General features: G+C 41.5%; 1 protein-coding gene across 5 annotated transcripts in view; it reads right to left on the bottom strand.

The window, feature by feature from the left end:
- The window catches only part of IL17RD (interleukin 17 receptor D), a 125,960-nt gene that overhangs the window by 32,849 nt on the left and 65,562 nt on the right, over positions 1-27,549 (bottom strand). For all 5 annotated transcript variants that reach the window (XM_073351495.1, XM_073351494.1, XM_073351496.1 and 2 more), the window contains exon 2: positions 3,853-3,910. In XM_073351495.1, the coding sequence (XP_073207596.1) occupies positions 3,853-3,910 (58 nt within the window). The remainder of the gene's footprint in view (positions 1-3,852; positions 3,911-27,549) is intronic.

Raw genomic sequence — 27,549 nt, 5'->3', positions numbered from 1 at the left:
CACTTTGAACAAATTATTTAACCCCTACTATGTAGTGTCTTACCTCATGGGCAGGCTATGCAACAAAATAAATGCCTTTTAAATCAGAGCTAGGTAGCCAAATTATTCTCTCTCTTGGCTCTTCTTTATCAGTATATGTTTCTGTATTATGTAAAATCTTAAGCCTTGGTATAGGGGACCTCCTTGCAGTACTGCCAAACTTAAATAACCCCCTTAATCAGGGAGTTTGGAGCAGCATTTTAAATTAACATTTGTCATTGGTTAACCTCAGATCCTGATGCAAGAATTAATGGTAAAAAACATGACAGTTATTAGGGTGTAAACAGGCTGCACTGTGTGAACCTACAAGTGGGTATCACTGCTCTGATTGCTATTTCCTGCTTTTCTTTATTCAGGTAAGAAATTATTACCCTCTTCTAGTGACCATTTATTCCATGTAGGATCTGATAGGCATAAATTATGCTGGCTTTCTTTAAATGCTAATGTGAGGTTAGACATAGAATAGGAATTCACAATAAAGGATTTAGATTTCAGAAATTATCATATAAACAGAAAGAAAAGGAGTACTTGTGGCACCTTAGAGACTAACCAATTTATTTGAGCATGAGCTTTCGTGAGCTACAGCTCACTTCATCAGATGCATGCCGTGGAAACTGCAGCAGACTTTATTTATACACAGAGAATATGAAACAATACCTCCTCCCACCCCACTGTCCTGCTGGTAATAGCTTATTTAAAGTGATCATCAGGTGGGCCATTTCCAGCACAAATCCAGCTTTTCTCACCCTCCACCCTCCCACACAAATTCACTCTCCTGCTGGTGATAGCCCATCCAAAGTGACAACTCTTTACACAATGTGCATGATAATAAAGTTGGGCCATTTCCTGCACAAATCCAGGTTCTCTCACCCCCTCACCCCCCTCCCAAAAACCACACACACAAACTCACTATCCTGCTGGTAATAGCTCATCCAAAGTGACCATTCTCCCTACAATGTGCATAATTAAGGAGGGCCATTTCCAGCACAAATCCAGGTTTTCTCACATCCCCCCCACCCCCATACACACACAAACTCACTCTCCTGCTGGTAATAGCTCATCCAAACTGACCACTCTCCAAGTTTAAATCCAAGTTAAACCAGAACATCTGGGGGGGGGGGCGGGGGGGTAGGAAAAAACAAGAGGAAATAGGCTGCCTTGCATAATGACTTAGCCACTCCCAGTCTCTATTTAAGCCTAAATTAATAGTATCCAATTTGCAAATGAATTCCAATTCAGCAGTTTCTCGCTGGAGTCTGGATTTGAAGTTTTTTTGTTTTAAGATAGCGACCTTCATGTCTGTGATTGCGTGACCAGAGAGATTGAAGTGTTCTCCGACTGGTTTATGAATGTTATAATTCTTGACATCTGATTTGTGTCCATTTATTCTTTTACGTAGAGACTGTCCAGTTTGACCAATGTCCAGATTGGACTGCCATATACATTGGTCAAACTGGACAGTCTCTACGTAAAAGAATAAATGGACACAAATCAGATGTCAAGAATTATAACATTCATAAACTTCAAAAAAACTTCAAATCCAGACTCCAGCGAGAAACTGCTGAATTGGAATTCATTTGCAAATTGGATACTATTAATTTAGGCTTAAATAGAGACTGGGAGTGGCTAAGTCATTATGCAAGGTAGCCTATTTCCTCTTGTTTTTTCCTACCCCCCCCCGCCCCCCCCCCCCCAGATGTTCTGGTTTAACTTGGATTTAAACTTGGAGAGTGGTCAGTTTGGATGAGCTATTACCAGCAGGAGAGTGAGTTTGTGTGTGTATGGGGGTGGGGGGGATGTGAGAAAACCTGGATTTGTGCTGGAAATGGCCCACCTTAATTATGCACATTGTAGGGAGAATGGTCACTTTGGATGAGCTATTACCAGCAGGATAGTGAGTTTGTGTGTGTGGTTTTTGGGAGGGGGGTGAGGGGGTGAGAGAACCTGGATTTGTGCAGGAAATGGCCCAACTTTATTATCATGCACATTGTGTAAAGAGTTGTCACTTTGGATGGGCTATCACCAGCAGGAGAGTGAATTTGTGTGGGGGGGTGGAGGGTGAGAAAAGCTGGATTTGTGCTGGAAATGGCCCACCTGATGATCACTTTAGATAAGCTATTACCAGCAGGACAGTGGGGTGGGAGGAGGTATTGTTTCATATTCTCTGTGTATAAATAAAGTCTGCTGCAGTTTCCACGGCATGCATCTGATGAAGTGAGCTGTAGCTCATGAAAGCTCATGCTCAAATAAATTGGTTAGTCTCTAAGGTGCCACAAGTATTCCTTTTCTTTTTGCGAATACAGACTAACATGGCTGTTACTCTGAAACCTGTCATATAAACAGAGGGCTCATATGAAATTGTGACCAAGGATAAACGAAGATATATCAGAATGAAACAAAACGATTTCCTTCAGTGTTTCCAGTAAGCGTACTAGGTTTTAATACATAAGGACTTGACTCCAACTCCAGCAACCAGTCAGTGATGTAGTTGTAAAGGTGCACACTCCAAATGTAGACAAAGAAAGTTGTTATTTGCACTGATGCTGTTTATTTTAGCTCCACTGCTGCAAAATCGGGGCTTTCCTAGTCTACGCATTAAGTTTACACTGGTGCAGCTATACTGGTGGTGGGCCACTGACTGCCAAAACAGGGTAAAGTCCCAATGCAGATATGGCCCTGGTATACCCAACAGATAGCTGAGTATGTGTTAGCATATCCTGAGCCAAGAGATGCAAATCAGATTATAGTTCATGAGAGAACAAACTAAAACTCAGATATTTAACATTAATCATTGGAATGAAACCTATTTCTAGTATATTCCCTTTACATGAGGACAAATTAAATTTATTTTCTACTTAAAGGAACTCAACTCCGTTTACACACAAAATTTAGATTTCAGAAAAACAAGCTTTTACAAACTTAAAAACAAACACATTTTTTCTCATGAATTTAGAAGCTGGGAATGGGCGACAGAGGATGGATCACTTGATGATTACCTGTTCTGTTCATTCCCCCGGGGCACCTGGCTTTTGCCACTGTCGGGAGACAGGATACTGGGCTAGATGTCCTTTGGTCTGACCCAGTAGGGCCGTTCTTATGTTCTTAAGTCAATGAAACACACAAAGGGTACAAACTATACTAGATTTTTAAACTTTTTCAGTATTAAATAAATCTACATTCTTATTACTAGTATATGTAAGGAAAAACTACTAAAACCATATAAACCTTACAGACAATTTACTTTTAAAATCACCACTAGCTAATTTTAGAGTGTAAATATGTCTTCCTTTTAAAGAGACCAAAGAAAAATTAAGCAATGTAAAACTTGGCATAATGGAATCCTGCTTTACATGGCATAAATTTTGGTAAGCATGGATGAAGTGACTGCCTATTTTTGGCAGCTGCTGCCTCCTGTATGGAAGTTTACTTTTGAATGACAGAGACATTGGATGGGCTCAGAATGGATAACAGAAAGTAGAAATGTGTTTTTATTATTAATTATTATAATTTAGTAAAAATATCTCACCAAAAGCATTTTTCAATCATCTTTGTTTACACAAACCTACGGTTCACAAACCTACAAGAATTGTGAGAATTATTTTTTTTAAAAGTCATGTTGCTATAGAAGAGTGAGATTTGGGCTTTTAAAGCATTTTTCAATCATCTTTGTTTACATAAACCTACAGTTCACAAACTCACAAGAATTGTGAGAAATTTTTTTTTAAAAGTCATGTTGCTATAAAAGAGTAAGAGTTGGGCTTTTTGTTTTTGAGAGAAGTTGAGATTTTTATCTGTTGTAGGTGATTAACTTACTGTCATATTTAAAGGTGACATTAAGCATTCCACTGTTTTTGCTGATTGGTGGCAGCACCTACAGAGAAACAACAGAAAAATATAGTGAAAAAAAAATGACTGCTTTGAGTTTACACAAACATTTTAATTTTAGGTGTTTCGATTTGGCATCACACACAAAAAGAAAAGCCTCCCATGGAAATCCATGGTGAGTTACATTGTCTTCAACTGTCAGGCAGCCAACGTGAACACAACCAATGCAAGAACAGATTGCAGCATTCCTGAAATTCTATATTCTCTCCTACCAGTAGCTTTCAAATACACAAAGGCATCAAAACACAAAGAAACAAATTTCAGCACCAAGGAAAAAATCTACAGTTTCTAAGGAGGACAACCTGATCAGCATATCTGAATAATAATAATAAAAAAAATTTGTTTTGGAAGGTACTGGTGTCCCCAAATCCATTATTCTGAACTGACTGGATCTGTACAGAAATACTCCATTAGCCAAGGGATTGGAAAATCAAAAAGTGACTCAAACTTATCTTTAGAGAGGAAATAAAGTGTGACTGAAAGCAGCATCTAATAAGGCTCAAAACCACTAAGCTACAAGCTGTCAAACAAATGTACAGGTGCAAGAAAATGCCAGTCTCTTCTGAGGCCGAGCCCAATACCTCAGACCTAATGACAAGAAAGCCTGAACAACTAAAAAGAAAAAAAAAAGTCATTCCTAAATATAAAGGGAAATACAGAAGAACACCAGGGCAGTTGCACAGAAGAGTGATCATGGCACCTTAGTTATGTTTTCTTAGTGAAAGCAACTTCCAGGACAGAAATCAAAACCAGGAGGAAATGCCAAGAGAATTCATTGTGGAGCTGGAAGAATCCACAAAAGAGAAATTCCCCATTGTGCTAATCAGCTGATGGTGAGTAAGTGCACGAAGGACGAGATGGATTCTGTCCATTTGCTTGACCATCAGGCATATATGGCCAAGTTTTCAGCATGTTCGGAATTTGCCTGCAGATAAATCAGACTGCCTTTTTAAAATGTTTAATTCTATTCAGTGCTTATGAAAGGTGCTGAAGTCATACCTAGAGAGATCAAAGCGTAACCAAAGAACAGGTGTAACAGGATACCAAGAGGCCCTGGGAGTAGCTCACTCCCCATGGCCCTAGGGCTGGGAGGAGTTCTGTGCCCCTGACAATTACTGGGGGGGAGGGGGGCGGTGTGCTCATTTGCCCCTCCTTGTTCACAACCCTGTGTCCACTGAAGGTAGGACAAGGAGCGAGCAGATTAATCTGCAGCAAGGAAGATTTAGGTTAGATATTAGGAAAAAACGTCTAGCTATAAGGATAGTTAAGCACTGGAAAAGGTTACCCAGTGAGGATGTGGAATCTCTGTCATTGGGAGGTTTCTAACAACAGGTTAGATAAACACTTGGGATGGTCTAGGTATACTTGGTCCTGCCTCAGCACAAGGGGATGGACCAGATGACCTCTCAAGGTCTCTTCCAATCCTACATTTCATACTTGTAAGTGCTTTACAAATTTAAGAGTGATTTATTGTTTTCATTATCTGTTTATATTACAGTAACAGCTAGAGACCCCAATCAATATTGAGGGTCCACCAGGCTATGCTCTGTACAAACACATATTAAGAGGCAGTCTTTGCCAAGAAGAGCATACACTCTTATTCGACAAGAAAAACAGCAGAGAAATATCATTTAAATTCTCTGTTCTTTATTGGTTGGTTGGCTAAAATCAACAAACAGTTAGCAAGATTGCCAACTGGAGCAACTCCAGTTGGAACAGGTTTTGTATCCTAAAACTTTTCTACTAGAGGAACAAGTTTTAAATATCCAGTAAAGTACATTAGATACCAATTTTTAAAATGCAAAAATCTACAGTTTCTCATTGTTTCAGAGTGTTATATTTTGACAGAAATCATGTTTACTTTTAAGCTTGAGACACCTATAATTGTTCATTAAAATGTTTTAAGATTTAATAATTGCCTTTAGGCTATGTTACCAGTTAGCCATCTGTATTCCTAACACGGGAACTATTCCTTCAGCAAATTGCTGCTTTAATTATCGAGTTAACAATTGTACAGATTTGCCTTCAAGTTCACTACCTTTTTGCCTAGTATGTTGCACTCTGGCTTTAGATGTGGCAGCTAAAAAGCAGCTTTTACTTTCAAATATTAATGTTTTTCCCACAAGTAGTACAAATGATTGTTACATTTGTCTCTGGATATTTTAGAGTTGTATTACATTTTATGGGATAAATGAGATCTATCTAAATTCAAATATACATTTAAAGTATCCCTAAAAAACAACTGAGTAAAGGATCAAAGTTATGGAGCCTGATCCTATTATTGCTAAAGACAACAAGAGTTTTGCCACTGATTTCCATGTGTTATCATATATGTCACAGTAGGTATTTAATGCAAGATTACAAAATTGAGTTGCAATATAATACATCAACATTGTTACATTATATGATTATCTCTGTGCAGGTGTAAATGACTGCAAAAGGTGTAAAGCAGTGGAGAAGCAGGCTCTATGGTATCTATAGGAAGTCTATATGGACATACACACCTGTGTATACATATGTATTTATAAATTATATCTACAATATATCATATATTCATGATCATACATCTGCAGTAGTATGTTATCAGTGTCTTTAAGCACTTGGCTTGCATACAAAATTAAAGCAGCACTGTCAAACAGCACAAAAATTTGACTTATTTTAATATGGTATAATCTGGTTCAGGGATAGGGAAAGATCTTACAGATTCTCAACAAACATTTAAGAAACTCACCTTTGCATTGCAAAGAAGCTAGTGGAACAAGTTTGGTTTACAGTTATCTAAATAGGTGTGGCCTACACAAAAAAGGTGCAGTTAATTGCCTGACACTTTTCCCAGAGCAGTGCTATTATCATTGATGATACTGTGGAATGAACAAGGAAATAACTAAAATGAATTCAGTACAGTTTATTATTTCGTATTTGCCTTTTTCAAAACTTGCCTGGAGGGTTTTTTCAAAGCTTACAGCTCTAATATTGATCTAATAATTGAGGAAAAATAAATCAATGTATTGTTTTCTATTTTATGGTAAAATTTACCCACTCTCTCCTATGGGGTTACACAACAAATTAACTCAGTCCTGTAACTCAATTATTACGATCAGGTGTCTTGTTTGTTACAAGTGGCTTTAGATTATGTGGGAATTTATTCCTGAAACACCTGTTGCTTTCATTCGTTCTTCCCAGAAATTACCTCATTTTTTGACATTGTAGAAGGATTATCTAGTAACAGTAGATGCACTGCTAACAATGCCTAAAGCAACAGGAGATGGCTAAGATCTGTAAGCATATGTTTGAAATATCTAGACTCCTTGGACACACATCATCAAATCACACCATGCATGATTCTTCATCAGCTGACCAACTCTAACCATGCAATTGGCTGTGTGGCTTGTGGATGAGACCGTTAAAAGTAAAGTCCTATCTTCTCAGGGTCGTATTTAAGACCCTATTGTACATTTGGGGAAAAAAGCAAGGTTTTGCCCCTGCCCTCCGTTTTCGTGGCTAAAATGTCTCTTTTCCATCACTGCTGGGCATTGTGTTGTGAGCCAATTGGTTGCCTCAATCGAACTCTGAGATATAGAACAATTCACTCAAATGTTTTCAACCAGGCAGCATTAATGAACTGCTAAAAAAAAAAAATCCATATTTTAGGTTCCTATTTCTCTAAAGGTTTCAGAGGAACAGCCGTGTTAGTCTGTATTCGCAAAAAGAAAAGGAGTACTTGTGGCACCTTAGAGACTAACCAAAGTGATCAGTCCCTTACAACCTGTAATTTATAGCTAATAATCTGAGCTAACAGAATTGAGGATATGATACACTATTTAATAGGCTTTTAAAATCCCTATTTGCAATCTTACTAACTCTCACTTATTCATATACTTGGCCTATTGATTTATATTCTCACTTACAGTTGTAATAAAACTCATTAGGCAGGTGGTAAACTGAGAATACATTATGCTCAACATATTAATTTTGCTATTAATGTGGCTTCCCACCTCCTCCTTTTACCTATTTCATCCACATTTTGCATTTGTCATAATCCTCCCTTGTGAACTCTTTGGGTCAAGGTTTGTCTTTATTGTGTTTATATGACCCTTAGTACAATGTAGGGTTGTAAATACCATTTTAAAAGTTAAAAGTTTAAATGATTAAAAATATTTTGTTTAAATGGTTAACTGATTAAAGGGCCAGCCAGCTGTTGCGGCTGTGGCCGATTCCGCCAGCCGTTGCAGCTGTGGCCGGCCACGCACAGGGCCATTGAGGCCAGCCAGCCAGCCCAGGGATTAATGGTTAAAGCGGGTAAACCAATAAAACTAATGCTTACTAGTTAACTGGTTTACATTTTGCATCCCTACTACAAGGAAGCCCTGATCCCTGAATGGTCACTTTGGTTGATGATGATTCAACACTCACCCTTTGTATGCATTCACCTTAACTGCAGCTCCCAAGTTAAATGCAACAGCTCTGCTGTGTTTAACAAGAATGAGCAGCACAAAAAACACATCGTTATCTTGAGGTTATCATCGGAGTCTTATGGAACACTTCAAAATTTACCAGCAACATCAAATGAAATCCAGGAAACAAACCAAAAAGATGCAGGGAAAAACAAAGCCACAACTGGCACAATTCCAATTACAATTGACAACTCACAGGAATGAACAGAATATTTCCTCGCTGTGTACCACACAAAGCAACTTTCTTAAATATCTTACCATTTTGAACAAACTAATGGCTCTAAAAATAAATAGTTCTTTAAAATATACATACTAACAGCTCTTATATTCACAACAGCTCTGCAACTCTCACTTAACAGATCAAATTGAACAGATAAGATGTAAAATTCTCCATTTGAAAGAGAAACATCACCTTTCTAGTCAACCTCTAACCTTAAAAAAAAAATCCCCTTGGTTTTCCCAAGCAGACCAGCACCGTCATCCACCAAATGAAGAAAATCATGAAACAATATACATTAAAGGATCAAAATTTACATTACAGACCTCAATTTCATATACAACCACTGGTATTGCAGGCACATTTTTGTATTGTAAGCAATAAACATTCCAGAGTTAGTGACAGATACTAAAACAAACGGGGGAGAAAACCTCAAAGTTGTGAGAAAAGAAATTTTCATATTCAACAGATGCTACCCCATGGCTCCACACAATACTATATAGGTACGAGAGCTACTTAAAACACTTAAGCTTCAGAAGGTACAACTATGATACAGTTTTTAAAACCAGACAAGCAGGAAATAGTGATTTGATACTTAAAGGAAAACGGCAGTGTAATATAAAAGATACTCTAATCACCACCACCAATAAAGATGAGGCACTGTCAAAAACTGAAATGTCCAAACAAGTTGATAAATTAAAGAGCAATAAGCCTTCAGAACAAGATGACATCTATTCCAAAGTTCTAAAAGAATTTAAGAATGAAGCAACAGAGCTGCTAACAAAACTATCCAATCTCACATTAAAATGACTTCCCATATCAGAGGATTGGAAGGTAGTAAAATTGTAGCTATCTTTGAAAAAAGTATCTGGGTGGTGCTGGGAATTACAGACATCATGCCTTCTTTCAAATACCAGTAAAACTGGCTGAAATAACAGTTACAATTAGAATAATAAAACATTTAGTTGACCATGACGTGGAAAGGACAAACCAGCACAACTTTTCTATTCTCGTATTAATTCTTAATGCGTGTCAACAAAATAGTGACTAAAGGAGAACTTGGTTGTTATGCTCTATATGAACTCTCCAAAAGTCTTTCAAAACTTTTTCATAAGAAGCTATTAAGGAAACTAAGTATTCATAGGGTGAGAAGTAAAGTACTGTCAGGGATGAGAAACATGCTAAATCGAAACAGAAAACGAAGAGCAGGAATAAATGGTCAGGTTTCAATATGGCAAAAGATCAATAGAGGGGCAACCCAAGGATATGTACGAAGACTGGTATTGTTAATTCAGTTACAAAGAATCTGGAAAAGGGAGGGTGTGACCCGAGAAGTGGCAACATTTCCAGATGACATAAAATTATGTAGGTTAGTGAAGACTGAGGAACGTCTGAGGGACCTAGAAAAGCTAGGTGAGCCTGCAGCACAAAGTTGACAACTGCAAAGTAAAGCATAATGAAAGGTATGAAGTGAAAAACTCATACACATTGTTGGGTTCTAACTTAACTGTAAGCACTCAGGGAAAAGGCCCATGGACTGCTGTGAACTGCACAGTGGAAACTTCTGCTCACTCAGTGTGCAGCAGCAGTCAAAAAAAGCAAACAATGTGCTGAAAATATAATGCATGTCAATTTTTGCTAAATCTTTGTAAAGAAAGGATGACCAGAACTAAACACATATTACAAATAGATGGCACAACCTCACCTGGTGGTCACCCTTTTTTTTTTTTTTTTTAAACAAAGATTTTGCACAAACAGACCATGTCCAGAGATCGGGTACAAAAACATTTAGAGCAACGGAAAGACTTCCATTAAAGTAGAGATTCAACAGATTGAGACCATTTAGATTAGAGAGGAGATATGACAGAGTTGTTATATCTGGGTTACCTCCTCTAAAAGTAATGGATGGTTTAGAGGAGGTAACCCAGATGCTCCTGTTTATTCTTTCTCATAATACAAGAACAAGAGGATATTCAAGGAAACTCAAAGTCAACAAATTTAAACTTAAATAGCATACTTTTTCACACCACATGTACTCAACCTCTGGAACACTCCTACAAAATATCACTAAAAGTTTCAAAAAAGGGATTAGACCACTATGTGGATAACAAGACTAGCCACATTTACATTAGATAGGATATTAACAAAACAGAAAAGCTGTAAGTCCTCATGATGCAGGGCGCAAGACAATCAGTAGCTGGCAGGAAGTAGGAAGAAACTTCCCCCATGGTAGCTAATTGTCTACTAAAGAGTCTTGTCCCTTTTGGTGAAGCATCTGGTACTAGCCAATGTCAGAGACAGGTCGCTGAGCTGATCTGGTCCAGTAATTTCAATGTTCCAGAGCAGTAACTCCAGGGGAAATGAAACCAGGAGTCAGCCCAGCATAGATCCACTGCAAAGGACTGACCTGTTCTACATTTTTGCATTTTATTTTTCCAAAGCTGGCGTTAAACTTTTGAATTCCAGGATTACATTACAATTTTATAAATACTTAAAAAAAAAAAGAAACATGTTCCAGCACTCTAATTTGAAAATGCAAAGGTTAAGACCAGCTTTCCTTCCCTCCCTCCCATCCCCACCAACACTTTATTAGAAATGCCCACAAGCCCTCTAAATGTGAACACCTCTTAGGCTCTGTCTACATTAAAGAAATTCTCACTGGTGTAACTACCTCAATGTAAAAAAAAAAGGAGTACTTGTGGCACCTTAGAGACTAACCAGTTTATTTGAGCATGAGCTTTCGTGAGCTACAATGAAGTGATGCTGTAGCTCACGAAAGCTCATGCTCAAATAAACTGGTTAGTCTCTAAGGTGCCACAAGTACTCCTTTTCTTTTTGCGAATACAGACTAACACGGCTGTTACTCTGATACCTCAATGTAGTTACACAGGTGTGAACTTCTAATGCCGACATGCTGCATCAGCCAAAGTAGGACATATACCGAGACAGTTTACTTCACCATGTTACCACTCTTTCACTGGTGCAGAACTTCAACTTTAGGGGATGGCACTAGTGTGATGTTATACCAATGTGAATTTCCTGAATGTAACAGCACCTTACTGTGCTCAGTCCTACAGAAGAGGCAGCTCTAGATAAGTTCATGGAGGATAGGTCCATCAATGGCTATTAGCCAGGATGGGCAAGGATGGTATCCCTAGCCTCTGTTTGTCAGGAGTTGGGAATGGGCGACAGGGGATGGATCACCTGATGATTACCTGTTCTAGTCATTCCCTCTGAAGCACCTGGCATTGGCCACTGTTGGAAGACAGGATACTGGGCTAGATGGACCTTTGGTCTGACCCAGTAGGGCCTTTTTATGTTTTCTTACTGCTTTGATAGAGTCCTCATTTAACAAACATACTTTCTACTAACTACATATGGGGCTGCGTGACTCAGGGGGTTAGTAAAGGCTTAGAGAACTTTTCACTTCTATATATAGATTTCAATTAGCCTAGGATAGCAGTGACCAAAATCTGTTCAGTGGCTGATGTGCAATGTGCTGTTCTCATACACAGGGCCCTACCAAATTCATGGTCCATTTTGGTCAATTTCATGGTCATAGGATTTTAAAAATAATAAATTTAATGATTTCAGCTATTTAAATCTGAAATTTCCCAGTGTTGTGATTGTAGGAGTCCTGACCCAAAAAGCAGTTGTAGGGGTGCCACAAGGTTATTGTAGGGGGGGTTGCAATACTGCTACCCTTACTTCTGTGCTGCTGCCGGCGACGGTACTGCCTGCAGAACTGGGCAGCTGGAGAGCGGCGGCTGCTGGCCAGGAGCCCAGCTCTGAAGGCAGAGCATCCGCCAGCAGCAGCACAGAAATAAGGATGGCATGGTATAGTATTGCCACACTTACTTCTGTGCTGCTGCCTGCAGAGCTGGGACCTCAGTCAGCAGTCGCCACTCTCCAGCCGCCCAGCTCTGAAGGTAGCGTCGTTGCCAGCAGCAGCGCAGAAGTAAGGATGGCATGGTATGGTATTGCCACTCTTACTTCTGCGCTGCTGCTGGCGGGGTGCTGCCTTCAGAGCTGGGCACCCGGCCAACAGCCGCCCCTCTCCAGCCACCCAGTTCTGAAGGCAGTGCAGAAGTAAGGGTAGCAATACCGTAAGTCGCCTAAAATAACCTTGCAACTTCATTTTGGGTCAGAACCCCCAATTTGAGAAACGCTGGTCCCATGAACTCTGTATAGTATAGGTAAAAGCACACCAAAGACCAGATTTCATGGTCTGTGACGCTTTTTTCGTCGCTGTAAATTTGGTAGGGCCCTACTCATACAGTTTTAAGTGAACAGGTATCCACAACACAAAAGATGCCATTGAAACAGACACTAACTGGCATCCTTGTTGAAGATTTCATAGAGGGCAAGAACCAACTAGGGCAGAGACATGAAAATACTATTTTGCTCCCAAAAGATGTCCCTGTAGTTTGGAGTTCAAGCATATTTGCAAGATGCAGAGTTTGATGCCTGTAGCAAATGTGAATAAGAGGATTTGGGGCTCCAGAGATATCAATTCAATGCCTTTCATAACATTAACTCACTTTTGAATGAGAGCATGCAGTATATACCGTAACCTGTTCCTAGTCAACAATGAGAACTTTGACACTGGTTTCAATGGGAATAACTTCAGGGCTTGTATTGAAATCCCATGGTATCTGTGAGTATTATGTTAATTAACACTGTCTATAAAGCACAAGGACATTTGCAGAAGCACGGGCTTTCATGAAATGTTATCTTTGTTGTCACCTGTGTGCTTAGCCAAGGGGCCTGTTAGGTTAGGCTGAGAGCTTATTAACAAGGCTCTAACCTGCTATCTTTGATCCCTACTCCTTTTAGGATTCCTTGACAAGGAGGCGGGGCTAACTCAGGGGAACAGGGGTTTAAAAAGCCAGCTCCTAAGGAAACAGAGGAGCTAGGGAACAGGAACAGCAAATAGGGGAGTTTTGCAAAGGCCTGTGAGAGGCAGATACACCTACCAAACATAGTGTAAACTCAGACCAGTAACTGCCTCCCTGCCAAAAAAGCCCCAAACAAAACACACACAACCCTGCAAAAGTAAAAATAATCCAGGCAGAAGTCCAGCAGCAGAGTGGGGGGTTATTCAGTTTATTGAACTGAATGCAGCATCTATAATTATTTGCCTCACAGGCAGGTGGCATATGTGTGCATTTGGTGCAAGCAACTCATGGCCCACAGAGACTGGGCTCTTGAGACCAGAGTCACTGAAATGGAGGGGTTAAGGGAGACAAAGAGGTACTTAGAGGAGACTTTCAGGGACTTGGAGTGGTCCCTAGTCTGACAGCCCCTGTGTTATCAAGGAGGATGAAAGTCTCAGGGAAAGAGAACATCAAGCTGGGGTACAGGGAAACAATCCCACAGTTGGGACCTTCCTTTCAGATGATGTCACGGTACCCTCTTGCACTGAGGATACCCCTGTAGGAGAGGAGACCCTAGTTATTAGGAAGAGTAAGGTAATAGTAATGGGAGATTTAATCATTAGAAATATAGATTGAGAACCACATGGCAAATTGCCTGCCATGTGCAAAGGTTGCAGATCTCTCGAGACATCTTGTGATAAATGAAGGTGTGGGGGGTAGCTCCCTTTTATGGATACCCAGCCAGCCAGTTAGCTATAAAGTCCCTCTTGGTGGCTGTTCTCTGCTTGCTTTACCTGTAAAGGGTTAACAAAGTCCCCCAGGTAAAGGAAAAGGAGTGGGCACCTGACCAAAAGAGCCAATGGGAAGGCTAGAACTTATTAAAATCGGGGAAAAAAACTTCCCCTTTGTGTCTGTTGTGTTCCTCAGGAAAGAGGGGAACAGGGAGAGTTATGCTATGAGAGGCTTTAAGCCAGATATGATCATAAATCATCAGCTTATACCTAGAACCCACTTGCCTGGTACTGAAGTTAGGCTTCCTGTCCTGTAATTGCCAGAATTGCCTCTGGAGCCTATTTAAAAAAAAACGGCTTTACATTACCTACCTTCCAATCATCTGGTACAGAGAGGCTGATTTCAGCAATAGGTAACATACCACAGTTAGTATTTCTGCAGTTTCGTATTTGAGTTCCTTGAGAACTTTTAAATGAACACCATCTGGTCCTGTTGATGTGTTACTGTTTAATTTATCAGTGTGTTCCAAAACCACCTCTGCTGAAACCTCAGTCTGGGACAGTTCCTCAGATTTGTCACCTATAAAGAATGGCTCAGGTGTGGGAATCTCCCTAATATTCTGTGCAGTGAAGGTTGATCCAAAGAATTCATTTAGCTTATCCACAATGGCCTTGTCTTCCTTGAGATCTTATTTGGAACTTATTTGGAACTCCCAAATGTGTAAATAGATCAAGAATGTTTAGAAAGAAGCGATTAGGTTTATTTCCTGGCTTGTGAACTCCTCTATACTAACCCCAGATGCTTTTTGTTTTGCTTGTAACCTTAAAGCTGGACCTCAAGAAGGTTATTCTTGATGTTTAAATTTTGTAAGTGGGTTTTTTAAATCTAGCAAAAACCTAAGTTCCAGACGTATTTTCTTTCTTTTTATTTTTAATTAAATTTACCTTTTTTTAAGAACAGGCTTGGATTTTGGCGTCCTAAGAGGTTTGTGCATATGTTGTTTAATTAGCTGGTGGCAACAGCTGATTTCCTTTGTTTTTCTTTCTCAGCTCTTCCCCGGGGTGTGTGTGAAAGGGCTTGAGGGTACCCCACAGGAAGGAATTCCCAAGTGCATCTTTCTGGTTTCAAAGGGTTTTGGTTTTTTTTGCATAGTATAGAGTGGTAGCAGCATCTACCCATCCAAGGTCAGCGAGAAACTGTAATCTTGGGAGTTTAATACAAGCCTGGAGTGGCCAGTATTAATTTTTAGAATCCTTGCAGGCCCCCACATTCTGCACTCCAAGTGCCAGAGTGGGGAATCAGCCTTGACACATCTAGACAGACTTATGTGTAGTGCTGGGGAGGAGCCAGTGATTGTGGTACACATCGGTACCAGTGACATAGGGAAAGGTAGAAGAGAGATGCCTAGAGGCCAAAGTCAGGCTGCTAGGTAAGAGATTCAAGCCCAGAACCTTCATGGTAGCATTCTCTGAAATGTTTCCAGTTCCACATGCAGGGCCAGTTAGACAGGCAGAACTGCAGGGTCTCAATGTGTGGATGAGACAATGGGGTTGGAAGGAGGGATTCAGGTTTATTAGGAACTGGGGAACCTTTTGGGAAAGTAGGAGCCTACACAGGAATGGGCTCCACCTAAATCAAAACGGAACTAGATTGCTTGCACATAAAATTTTTAAAAAGTCATAAAGGAGTTTTTAAACTAAGGGCTGGGGTGGGAGGAGCACACAGTTCAGACAGAGATATCCCTTGGGGAGGGATTTATAAAAGGAGATAATCTATGTCCTAGTAAAAGAGGAGAGGATAGAAGTTAATAATGTACAGATAGGAACTGAAGAGAAACAGTCAACCGAAAAAGAGTCCCATTCAATTATATCATGTGAAGGCAGACAGCTAAAAAGTGACAAATTTTATAATAGCTGATTTACGAATGCTAAAAGTCTAAATATTAAGATGGGTGAACTTGAGTGCCTGGTATTAAATGAGAATATTGATACAATAGGCATTACAGAAACTTGGTGGAATGATGGTAATCAACTGGGCAAGGAAATACTAACGACAACATAGAGAGGAATGACAGAGTTGGCCATGATGGGGGAGTTAAATATAGTAAACATCTGAAATGAAACAAGCTGTACAACAGACTCTAGCAAATCCATGCTTGAATAAAAGAGTATAGGAGTAGGAATGTACTACAGACCAAAAGGATTGTGAAATGCTCAGGGAGATTAGAGAGGCTACAAAACCAAAACCAAAAAAAAACAAAAAAAACCCACCAAACCAATAATAATGGGGGATTTCAATTATCCCCATATTGACTGGGAACATGTCACCTCAAGACAGGATGCAGAGATAAAATTTCTAGATACCTTTAATGACTGATTCTTGTGGCAGCTAGTCCTGAAATCCTTGAGGGGAGAGGCAATTCTTTATTTAGTCCCAAGTGTAGCACAGGATCTGGTCCAAGAGGTGAAGCAGGGAGGGATAGCTCAGTGGTTTGAGCATTGGCCTGCTAAACCCAGGGTTGTGAGTTCAATCCTTGAGGGGGCCATTTAGGGATCTGGGGCAAACACTGGGGACTGGTCCTGCTTTGAGCAGGGGGTTGGACTAGATGACCTCCTGAGGTCCCTTCCAACTCTGATATTCTATGATTCTATGAATATAGCTGAACCTCACAGCAACCATAACATAATTAAATTTAACATCCTTGTAGGGAAGAATATACCAAAGAAACCCACCACAGTAGCATTTAACTACATAAAGAGGAACTACACAAAAATGAGGAAGCTAGTTAAACAGAAATTAAAAGGATTAATCGCAAGGGTAATGCTTGCAGGCTGCATGAAAACTATATAAAAACACCATAATAGAGGCTCAAACTAAATGCATATCCCAAATTAAACAAACAAACAAACAAACCAGAAGTAAAAGGACCAAAAAAATGCCACCATGGCTAAACCACAAAGATGTTTTTAGAGGCAAAAAGGCAGCCTTTAAAAATGGGAAGTAAAATCATACTGAGGAAACTAGAAAGGAGCTTAAACTCTAGCAAGTCAAGCATAAAAATATAATTAGGCAAGCCAAAAAAAGAATTTGAAGAGCAACTAGCAAAAGACACAAAACTCAGAGCAAAACACATTCTTTTTAGTACATCAGAAAGAGGAAGCCTGCCAAACAATCAGTGGTGCACTGGACAATTGAGGTGCTAAAGGAGATCTCAAGGAAGACAAGGCCATTGTGGATAAGCTAAATGAATTCTTTGTATCAACCTTCACTGCACAAAATATTAGGGAGATTCCCCCACCTGAGCCATTCTTTTAGGTGACAAATCTGAGGAACTGTCCCAGACTGAGGTTTCAGCAGAGGTGGTTTTGGAACACACTGATAAATTAAACAGTAACACATCAACAGGACCAGATGGTGTTCATTTGAAAGTTCTCAAGGAACTCAAATACGAAACTGCAGAAATACTAACTGTGGTATGTTACCTATTGCTGAAATCAGCCTCTCTGTACCAGATGATTGGAAGGTAGCTAATGTAAAGCCGTTTTTTTTTAAATAGGCTCCAGAGGCAATTCTAGCAATTACAGGACAGGAAGCCTAACTTCAGTACCAGGCATGTTGGTTGAAACTATAGTAAAGAACAGAATTATCAGACATGTAGATGAACATGGTATGTTGAGGCAGAGTCAACACGGCTTTTGTAAACGGAAATCATGCCTCACCAATCTATAAGAATTCTTTGAAGGTGTCAACAAGCATGATATAGATATCCAGATGATATACTGTATTTGGCCTTTCAGAAAGCCTTTGACAAGGTCTCACACCAAAAGCTCTTAAGCAAACTAAGCAGTCATGGGATAAGAAGGAAGTCCTCTCATTCATCAGGAACTGGTTAAAAGATATGAAACAAAAGGTAAGAATAAATGGTCAGTTTTCATAATGAAAAGAGGTAAATTGTGGGGTCCACCATGGATCTGTACTGGGACCTGTGCTGTTCAACAAATTCATAAATGATCTGGAAAAGATGGTAAACAGTGAAGTGGTAATATTTGCAGATGATACTAAATCATTCATGATAGTTAAATCCAAAGCTAACTGCTTTGTACAAAGTACACTGACAAACAAAGTACAAAGGGATCTCACAAAACGGAGTGACTAAACAAAACGGCAGATGAAATGCAATGTTGATAAGTGTAAAGTAATGCACATTGGAAAAACTAATCCCAACTACATATATACAAATTGATGGGTTCTAAATTAGCTGTCACCACTCAAGAAAGAGATCTTGGGAGTCACTGTGGAAAGTTCTCTGAACACATCTGCTCAGTGTGCAATGGCATTCAAAAGAGCTAACAGACCATTAGGAAAGGGATAGAAAATAAGACAGAACATATCATAAAACCACTGAATAAATCCACTATGCCCACCCCGTGAATACTGTGTGAAGTTCTGGTCACCCCATCTCAAAAAAGATATATTAAAATTGGAAAAGGTATAGAGACGGGCAACAAATATTATTAGGGGTATACAACAGCTTCCATATGAAAAGAGATTTAAAAGACTGTGACTGTTCAATTTAGAAAGGAGATGACTTGTGGGGAGGGTATAACAAAGGTCTATAAAATCATGAACGGTGTGGAGAAAGTGAATAGGGAAGTACTATTTACTTCTTCACATAACTTAAGAACCAGGGGTCATTCAATCAAATTAATAGGCAGCAGATTTTAAAAATATATATATATATATAGAGAGAGAGAGAGAAGTATTTCTTCAAGCAACACACAGTCAACTGGAGTACTCATGGTCACGGATGTTGTGAAGGCCAAAAGTATAACAGAGTTAAAAAAAGAATTGGATAAGTTCGTGGAGGATAGGTCCATCAATAGCTATTAGGCAAAATGGTCAGGGATGAAACCCCATGCTCTGGGTGTCCCTAAATATCTATCTGTCAGAAACTGGGACTGGATGACAGGGGATGGATCACTCGATAATTGCCCTCTTCTGTTCATTCCCCCTGAAGCACCTGACATTGGCCACTGTTGGAAGACAGGCTACCGGGCTAGAGGGACCACTGGTCGACCCAGTATGGACATTCTTATGAACTTACGTACTGCTAGACTGTAAAAGAGAACAGTATTTAACATTTTAAAGGGATTGTTAAAAATGTGTGGAAACAGGCAGCATGTCTCACTAAATCTTAACAGTCAAACTACAGGTACAGGGGAGAAAAACTATGAATGCGTGAAGCTATCTTTTAAAGAGATGTAACTACAGTAGAAGCTCAGAGTTACAAACACCAGAGTTATGAACTGACCAGTCAGCAGCAGAGCCACCCCTGCCAAAAAAAGGCAAATACAGTACAGTACTGTGTTAAATGTAAACTACTAAAAAAAATAAAGGGAAAGTTTAAAAAAAGATTTGACAAGGTAAGAAAACTGTTTCTGCGCTTGTTTATTCAAATTAAGATGGTTAAAAGCAGCATTTTTCTTCTGCATGACAAAGTTTCAAAGTTGTATTCAGTCAATGTAAACTTTTGAAAGAACAACCATAACATTTTGTTCAGATTTATGAACATTTCAGAGGTACAAACAACCTCCATTCCCAAGGTGTTCGTAACTCTGAGCTTCTACTGTGCTACTTAACAGACAGATCAAAACTAGGCAGATCTTTTTCGTGCTGTCAGAAGCACAACTTGTAATCTCACTTCCTTTCCTAGACGGCTTTTTATTTGTTTAGCTTTGATTTAGTTTAGCTATAAACATACCAAGTTTCACAAATAGGAAGAAGGCAAATGATCTTTTCGGTAGTCTTAACTGATACAATTCTCGTATTGTGACTCATTCACTGTACCTCTAATGCAGGGGTGGGCAAACTATGGCCTGCGGGCCACATCCAGCCCATCAGATGTTTTAATCTGGTCCTTGAACTCCTGCTGGGGAGGGAGATCTGGGGCTTTCCCAGCTCCACATGTGCCATGGCCCCGGTGGCTTCCGGAAGCAGCGGCGTATCCCTCCTCCAGCTCCTATGCATAGGGGCAGCCGGGGGCTCAGCACACTGCCCCCAACCCAAGAGCCACCCTCACAACTCCCATTGGCCGGGAACCATAGCCAATGGGAGCTGCTGGGGCAGTGCCTGCAGACGGGTCAGCACGCAGAGCTGCCTGGCTGCACCTCCATGTAAAAGCCAGAGCGCGGACACGCTGCTGCTTCCAGGAGCTGCTTGAGGTAAGTGCCGCCCGGAGCCTGCACCTCTGACCTCCTCCTGTGCCCCAACCCCCTGCCCCAGCCCTGATCTCCCTCCCGCCCTCCAAACCCCTCGGTCCCAGCCTGGAGCACCTTCCTGCACCCCAAACTCCTCATCCCCAGTCCCACCCCAGAGACCACACCCCCCAGCCGGAAACCCCCTCCCCCCTCATCCCAAACCCCTACCCCAGCCCGGAGTCATCGTCCCCCTTCCCCCGCACTCTGAACTCCTCTTTTCTGGCACCCCCCAGAGCCCATACTCCCAGCCGGAGCCCTCACCCTCTCCCGCACCCCAACCCCTAATTTTATGAGCATTCATGGCCCACCATATAATTTCCATACCCAGATGTAGCCCTCAGGCCAAAAAGTTGCCCCCCCCGCCCCCCCGGCTCTAATGCCATATGAAAATCTCAGTTATTATTGTAAAAGACACACAATAACACATTATCTATATATTTACATCATATTCTGACTCTCTGTATAAATATTATAGATATACATGAGAGACAGAGAGAGAAATTTTTTGATGTAAATTCTGCTACCTTTACTCAAAAGAAGTTCACTGACATTATGCATGCACAAAAGGAAATAATATTAAGCCCCTGGTAGTCTAAATTTCCTTTGTATCCTAAAGCTGAAAGTTTTCTGAGAGAGAGAAAGGGAGATCCATCAAGTTCCATAGGCCTGATCCAAAGCCCATTACAATCAACAGGAGTATTCCATTTACTTCAATGGAGGTTGGACTAGAGCCTTTAACTTTTATATTCTAAAATAATATATTTTAGAATATTTTCTAAACATATTAAAATATACATAATGAGCATAAGTTAACATACTGCAGACACTAATTAAAACAATAGCTACTAAAACCAAGTATGATCATGGGCCAAATCCAACCTATCCTATAAATGAACAGTGAGTGGGACTAATAACTGCATGGTTAAGGTAAGCAGAATTTGGCCTCAAGTTTATAGAAGACACTTAAATTGTTAAACAAGAAAAACAGAATTTTTAAAGCCATACATTTTATAAGTTAAAAGGCATAAACTGATCACAGCAAATTTAGGCCCCAGGCCTCCAAACGCTTATACACGTGAATTCAATAAAATGCTTTACCAGGAAACAGTCCCTTTTATTTAAGCCACTAAGCAGTTGTGCTATATAATTAGCTTACAATTAAGAAGACTTGTTTAGAGAATCTTACTTAAAACTATAAATACTAATGTTATGACCTCAGGGTTATATGTTCTTAGTTAATTAACCACTAACATTTGTTGAACTTATGTGAGCTTTTAATTTGTTCTGACCTTTGCTAAAAAGCAAGCCTCCATTCCTTGGAGCTTTTTTCTATAAAATTCCTTTGGTCTAGACATTGCTATGAACAATGATTGAGAAACAACATATAAAAAAAGGTAATGGTCAAAACATCTTTTAAAAAGAAATACAACCTAATAAACTTTAAATGGATTCTAGGATAACCAAAACTGAAATTTTAACAGAGAGAATAACAAATAATTATATACTTGATAAAAGGTAATTTTTTATTCCTAGTGACAACATGGTGCTCATGTTATGTGGTTAGGAAGCGCAGAATTTTGCAGAAAATCTGATAAAGACCATATCAGCAACTTGAAACATGCAGGTCACAGGGCTTCCCTCACAAAGATCCAGTTGTCAGATCTATCCCTCAAATTGTAAAACTTCAAGAGCCACTGAAAAGAATACTCACATATACCTCTTTGTAGAATCTTAAGAAATTCAACAGATTCCAAATCACAGGCTACTAGGATTATGGTTTTGAAACACCTTAAATCAGAATAACTATGGGTCTCAAATCTCAGGGTTCTAAGTGTCTTCTACAGAGTGACCTCAACTCAGCTCCTTGAGTATGCACAACCTCTTGCAGGATGGGGCCCTAGGACATTTCAGTTGATTCAAATGTCCATCTTTCAATATAAAGAACATGGCTTTGGTTGAGAGGGACAGATTATATCATGTAAAACGTGTGTGTGTTTCTGTTCAATTACAATATACAATTTGCCCCAACAGCTGTAATTTGTAATCGCTCCCCTTATGAAATTTCAATGGTGAAAACTTATTTACGCAAAACATTCGTGGCAGTCTTCAGCTCCAATCCTGCTCCCAATGAAGTCAATGGGGCTTTTACCAATACCTATGATGGGAGCAGGTCCCAAATGTGTTAATTAGAAAGGAACATAAAAACTATTTATTGTTTGTTGTTGCTATTCTCCACTGTTGTTAGTGCCCTTTTAGAAGCCTGTAAAGAAAAAAGTCCTTTTTCTGATAATTGTGTCCTTTTTCATTCGGCACATGTGGTGTTCTATGTTGTCAGTGGAAGTGAAAGTAACACATCTACTTCTCTTTTATCTGATACTTCCTACCAGCATCAGAAATTACATTAGTGTTGTCAGAACAGTTCTGCAAATCATGGTAATTGACTTATGCTCCCTCTGCTAAGGGGCCCTTCTTCCTGTGTCACCAAGACATTTAACTCCCAGCACCCAATTCTGATCTTGCTCCTACTAGCTGAGCACTGCACAACTTGACTGAGATCATCCAAGTTACCCCTGATTTCTAATTATGTGAGATCAGAGGCAGGCCCCCAATCTTTACAAGTAATGCTACTGCAATATATTGATACTGCAGAACCAATGGCCACTCAGCAGAGAGAGTCCACATTAAAGAACATGCAGCCAAATCCTGTTTGCCTCACTCACTCAAATATAACAGCTATGTTGGCAGCAATTTTGTCAGCTAAATAAAGCTATATTTACTGTGTTTTGAGCCTAGGTTACAGAAATAATACTGAAATGTATGACAATATTCAGGTTTTGTTCAATAAAGGCCAAACAACAGTGTGAATGAGCCCTCTCAGGCAACGACTTCAACATCAATACTAGGGAACCAGAGATCTTTGTTTGCACTAATTACAGATATCTGGTAATGGAGGTAGGAAATCGCTACTCCCCTCCCCCAAGCATTGACTTGTGCACCAGGCCAAAACAATAATCATGATTCATCTTTCACATGTTGTTAATCAATACACATATGTTCCTTATTTCATGCTCCCACAAGGCAAGCTGAAGGGACAATTGTTTCTGAACTCTAACATCAAGATGAATAATCAGTGTTTATCAAACACATTAGTTAGTAAACTAAAGGTTTATATCTCACAGCTGCACTTTTCATTTTTAAACTCTATCACTATGTTCTACTAAGTTGAACTATTTCCTGTTTTTAAAGTTATCACCAATTTCAACAAAAAGGTTAAACACCAAGTATTTTCTACATGCTTCCTTTTGGAGTGCTTCTACCAGAATATATAATTAGCATCTGTACAAGTTATAAAAATTGTGATTTAATGACAGAATTAAACTTAAAAACCTGAATGGTTGATTTTTTTTCTTTTTCTGGTAAGTTTTATATTTTGTTAAACAAATTATTTCAAAAGTTAACTTCATCAAAATTTAGTTTTAGTAACCCGCAACCAGGCTGAGCGGTAGGGAGAGAGGCGGTTGAGGAAAAGGCGGCTAGGATCCAGTCGACTGACTGGGATGTCGCTCTTGGGCACATCCACAAAATGATTGCTTCTGGCCGCTTGAGTATTTAGCAGCCCCAGGCTGGGCTGGCGAGTGGGAGGAAGAAGGGTGATGATGACTAAAACTAGCATCCCTTCTCCTTGTAGGTCCCTGACGAGGCTGCCTAGGTCTTGGCGGCGGCGGTGGCCAGAAGAGCTTTCTGGCTGATTGCAGCGTGTGCATGCCCAATGAGCAAAGGGTAGCTCTAGTGTCCTTCAAACCGTACAGCCTGACGTCCGTTTGATCCGAGAACAGACCAACTCCATCAAACAGGAGGTCCCGGATCTCCTGGGAGAGGCCTGCCATCTGGAGCCAGGAGCTGCATCGCATGACCACTGCCGATGCGACCACCCTTGCCGCCGAGTCCACTGCAGCCAGGAAATATCTGGCTGCTGCAGTACCCTGCTCCACAAGAGTGTCACACTCCTGGGCCAAACCCTGAGGGAGGATCTCCTGGAACTTTTTGAGACCATCCCAGAGAAACTGTACCGGGCCTGATGGTTCGCCACCCGAAATTGCAGGCTGGCAGTTAAATAATTTTTTCTCCCAAATAAACTGAGTTTCTTAGCCTCTTTGTTTTTGGGAGTTGAGGAGGTGGGGACCTGCTTGTCTTTTTCGTTGGCCGCAGATACAACCAGCAAGCCTGGGGGGCGAGTGGGTATAAAGGTATTCAATACCTTTGGCTGTCACAAAATACTTTTTCTTGGCCTGTTTCGAGGTGGGTGGGATAGAAGAGGGGGTCTGCCACAAGGGAGTAGAGGGACAAGAGAGTAGAGGCCGAGAGGACGTTGAAGAGGGTGTCCTCCTGCTCCGCCATTTCCTGTACCTCGAGTCCTAAGTTCTCGGCCACGTGCCGGAGAAGGGCTTGATGGTCCCTAAAGTCATCTGGTGGGTTATCTCTGGAAGGTCCCATGACCGCCTCATCAGGGGATGATGAGGAAGACTGGACTGCTGGTGGGTGTGCTGGGGTCTCGACCACCATCGGAGAAAGACGCTTTGGGGTGGGCACAGGTTCCTCTGCCCCAACCTCAGAATGGGCTTCCAGTACCAGGTCTGGTGAGGTCGCCGCATGATGCTCTGCATGGCCACTGAGGAGTGCTGTGAAGGAGGCATCGTCACACCGGTATGCCCCACACGTTCCAAAAAGTCCACTGCGCTGGCCGCTGGCCATGTTGCCATTGGTGCTGCTCAGTCACACCGATGAGAACTTGGGGATAGGCAGAACTGGCCCACCGTCCTGGAGGAACCACCCTCCGGCAACGAGAGTGGAGTCATCGATGCCTGCATTTGTTTAATGGTCATGGCTACTGGTGACTGTTGCCCAGGTGTAACTCCACACTACAGTTACCGGGCAGAGCGGTACCAGTGCTGGGGAGTCCAGTGCCAGGACGGGGAACATTCCCACTATGCTGGTGATTGGAACCGACAGCTAGAGGAGAGAGTCCGGGACCTCTGAGAGAGTAAGCGGTGCTGCAAATAGTAAGGGAAGTGTCAACCATGTGCCCGAGAATATCAGCAAGGGGATCTGGAAATCCACCTGGGCGACTGACAATGTGATTGGGATCTGCCCCAGGACTCCCGATGCAGTGGAGATGGACATCTTCTGTCCAGCAACTGGCGTTGTTCCCCTGTCCCTTAAGCAGAGATTCTCAAACTGTGGTCCGCGGATAGTTCCCTCTAAGGTGCGTGCCTGGGCAGCCACACATGAGAGAATGAAGGGCCACCCACCTAATTAGTGGAGCCACGCAGGCATGTCTCCACTAATTTGGTGCCTGGACCCTGGAGAAGACGCACATGCAAGGTGAAGTGGTGGCCTTGGGGGAACAGAGGGAGGTAGGTGGGAGGGGGCGGTGCGATGAGAAGAGGGGGAGGAGGGAATCTGGGATGTGCAGGGCTGGAGCGGCCAGAGAAAGAGGCAACTTTCCCCAGCTCCAGGGCTGTGGCTACCGGGGAAAGACAGCCCTCTTTTCCAGCCTCAGCTCTGTGGCAGGAGCGAGACCCCCCTCCTTCCCAGCCCCAGTTCGGGGGCCGCCATGGTGGTGGGAGAGAGGGCACATCTATTACATTAGAAAGGTAAGACTACTGATATTAAAATAGGAGTTGTGTGCCTTTATTTGTAGAACAAAAAAATGTTAATTATTATTAAGGGTTTTTTTATATAGTGCTTTTATCCAAAGCGCTTTACAATAGTTAGCTAACAGTAGAAACAACATTTGGAAGGCTCATTAAGTGGTCTGCCAAGGCCCTCAGCAATTTTCAAGTCGTCCATGAAAAAAAAGTTTGAGAACCACTACCTTAAGGGGTCTTAACGGTGGGCTTACCCCCTCAGGGAGCCATAACCAGGTCCTGAAGCATCATCGGAGCAGGTGGAGACCTGTGCTCTCTCTGCGCCGGGGGAGCCTGGGCTGATGAAGGTGCAGGCAGGAGTGTGGGTCCCATACTGCTCCCAAGAGTCAGTGGCAGACCTTTAAGGGGGCTGGGCATTCCAACTGGGGAGGCCCGATCACGTCGCTCCAGAGTAGCCTGGCGGGCAGGCCCGGGCCCCTTGGTAGATGACCCGTGGGCCTTCTTGCTTGGTGCTGGGGAGCGCTTCTTGGCCTTCTTCTTTGGCAATGGCAAACGGTACCGGGAGGAACCAGGTACTGGCAGTGGGCTGTGCACGGAGGCAGAGGCGCTTGGTGCAACCTGTCTGGACAGCTCAGAAGCCAGGAAGAGGGCGGACGCCATCAGGAGAGCCCTGAGGCAGATATCACATTTCTTTTGGGTGGGAGGGAGAAAGTTTTTGCAGATCCGGCACTGCTCCTTAACGTGAGACTTCCCCAAGCACTTACGGTAGGTATAGGCCTGCTGCAGTCAGAGTAGGGCTTAAACCCAGGAGACCGGGGCGTGCCCCACCTGGGGGCAAAGTCCCGGTTGTACCCTAACTACTAACTAACTAACATTTAACAACTACTTAACACTATCAACTGCGAACTATGTACAATGGCCCTCAGGTACGAAGTTCAGAATGGTAGAAACCGCTATCTCTTGCTAAGCAAGAAAGGTGCTCCAACTGACCACTGCGGGCAGTAAGAAGGTACTGAGAGGGCATAGGGCCGGTGGCTCCTGATATACCGCAGCATGAGCATGGCACTCCAGAGGATGCCACAGCCAGCCCTATGAGTACTGCTAAAGCAAAAATCTCCGACGGGCGCGCATGTGGGCGCATGCACACCTAGAATGGAATCGACATGAGCAAGCACTCGAAAAAGAAATGGACGTTGGTTGTTTCTCAGAAATGTTCATAACTCTGAACAAAACATTATGGCTGTTCTTTCAAAAGTTTGCAGCTGAACATTGACTGAATACAGCTTTGAAATTTACTATGCAGAAGAAAAATGCTGCTTTTAATCATCTTCATTTAAATGAAAGAAGCACAGAAACAGCTTCCTTACCTTGTTAATTTTTTTTTTTTTTTGTGGTCTCTACCGCTGCCTGTTTGCGTACTTCTGGTTCCAAATGAGGTGT

The sequence above is a fragment of the Lepidochelys kempii genome, chromosome 7 (assembly GCF_965140265.1).
Source record: "Lepidochelys kempii isolate rLepKem1 chromosome 7, rLepKem1.hap2, whole genome shotgun sequence".
In the NCBI taxonomy this organism is placed as follows: Eukaryota; Metazoa; Chordata; order Testudines; family Cheloniidae; genus Lepidochelys; species Lepidochelys kempii.
This window is presented reverse-complemented; position numbering and strand designations above follow the sequence as displayed.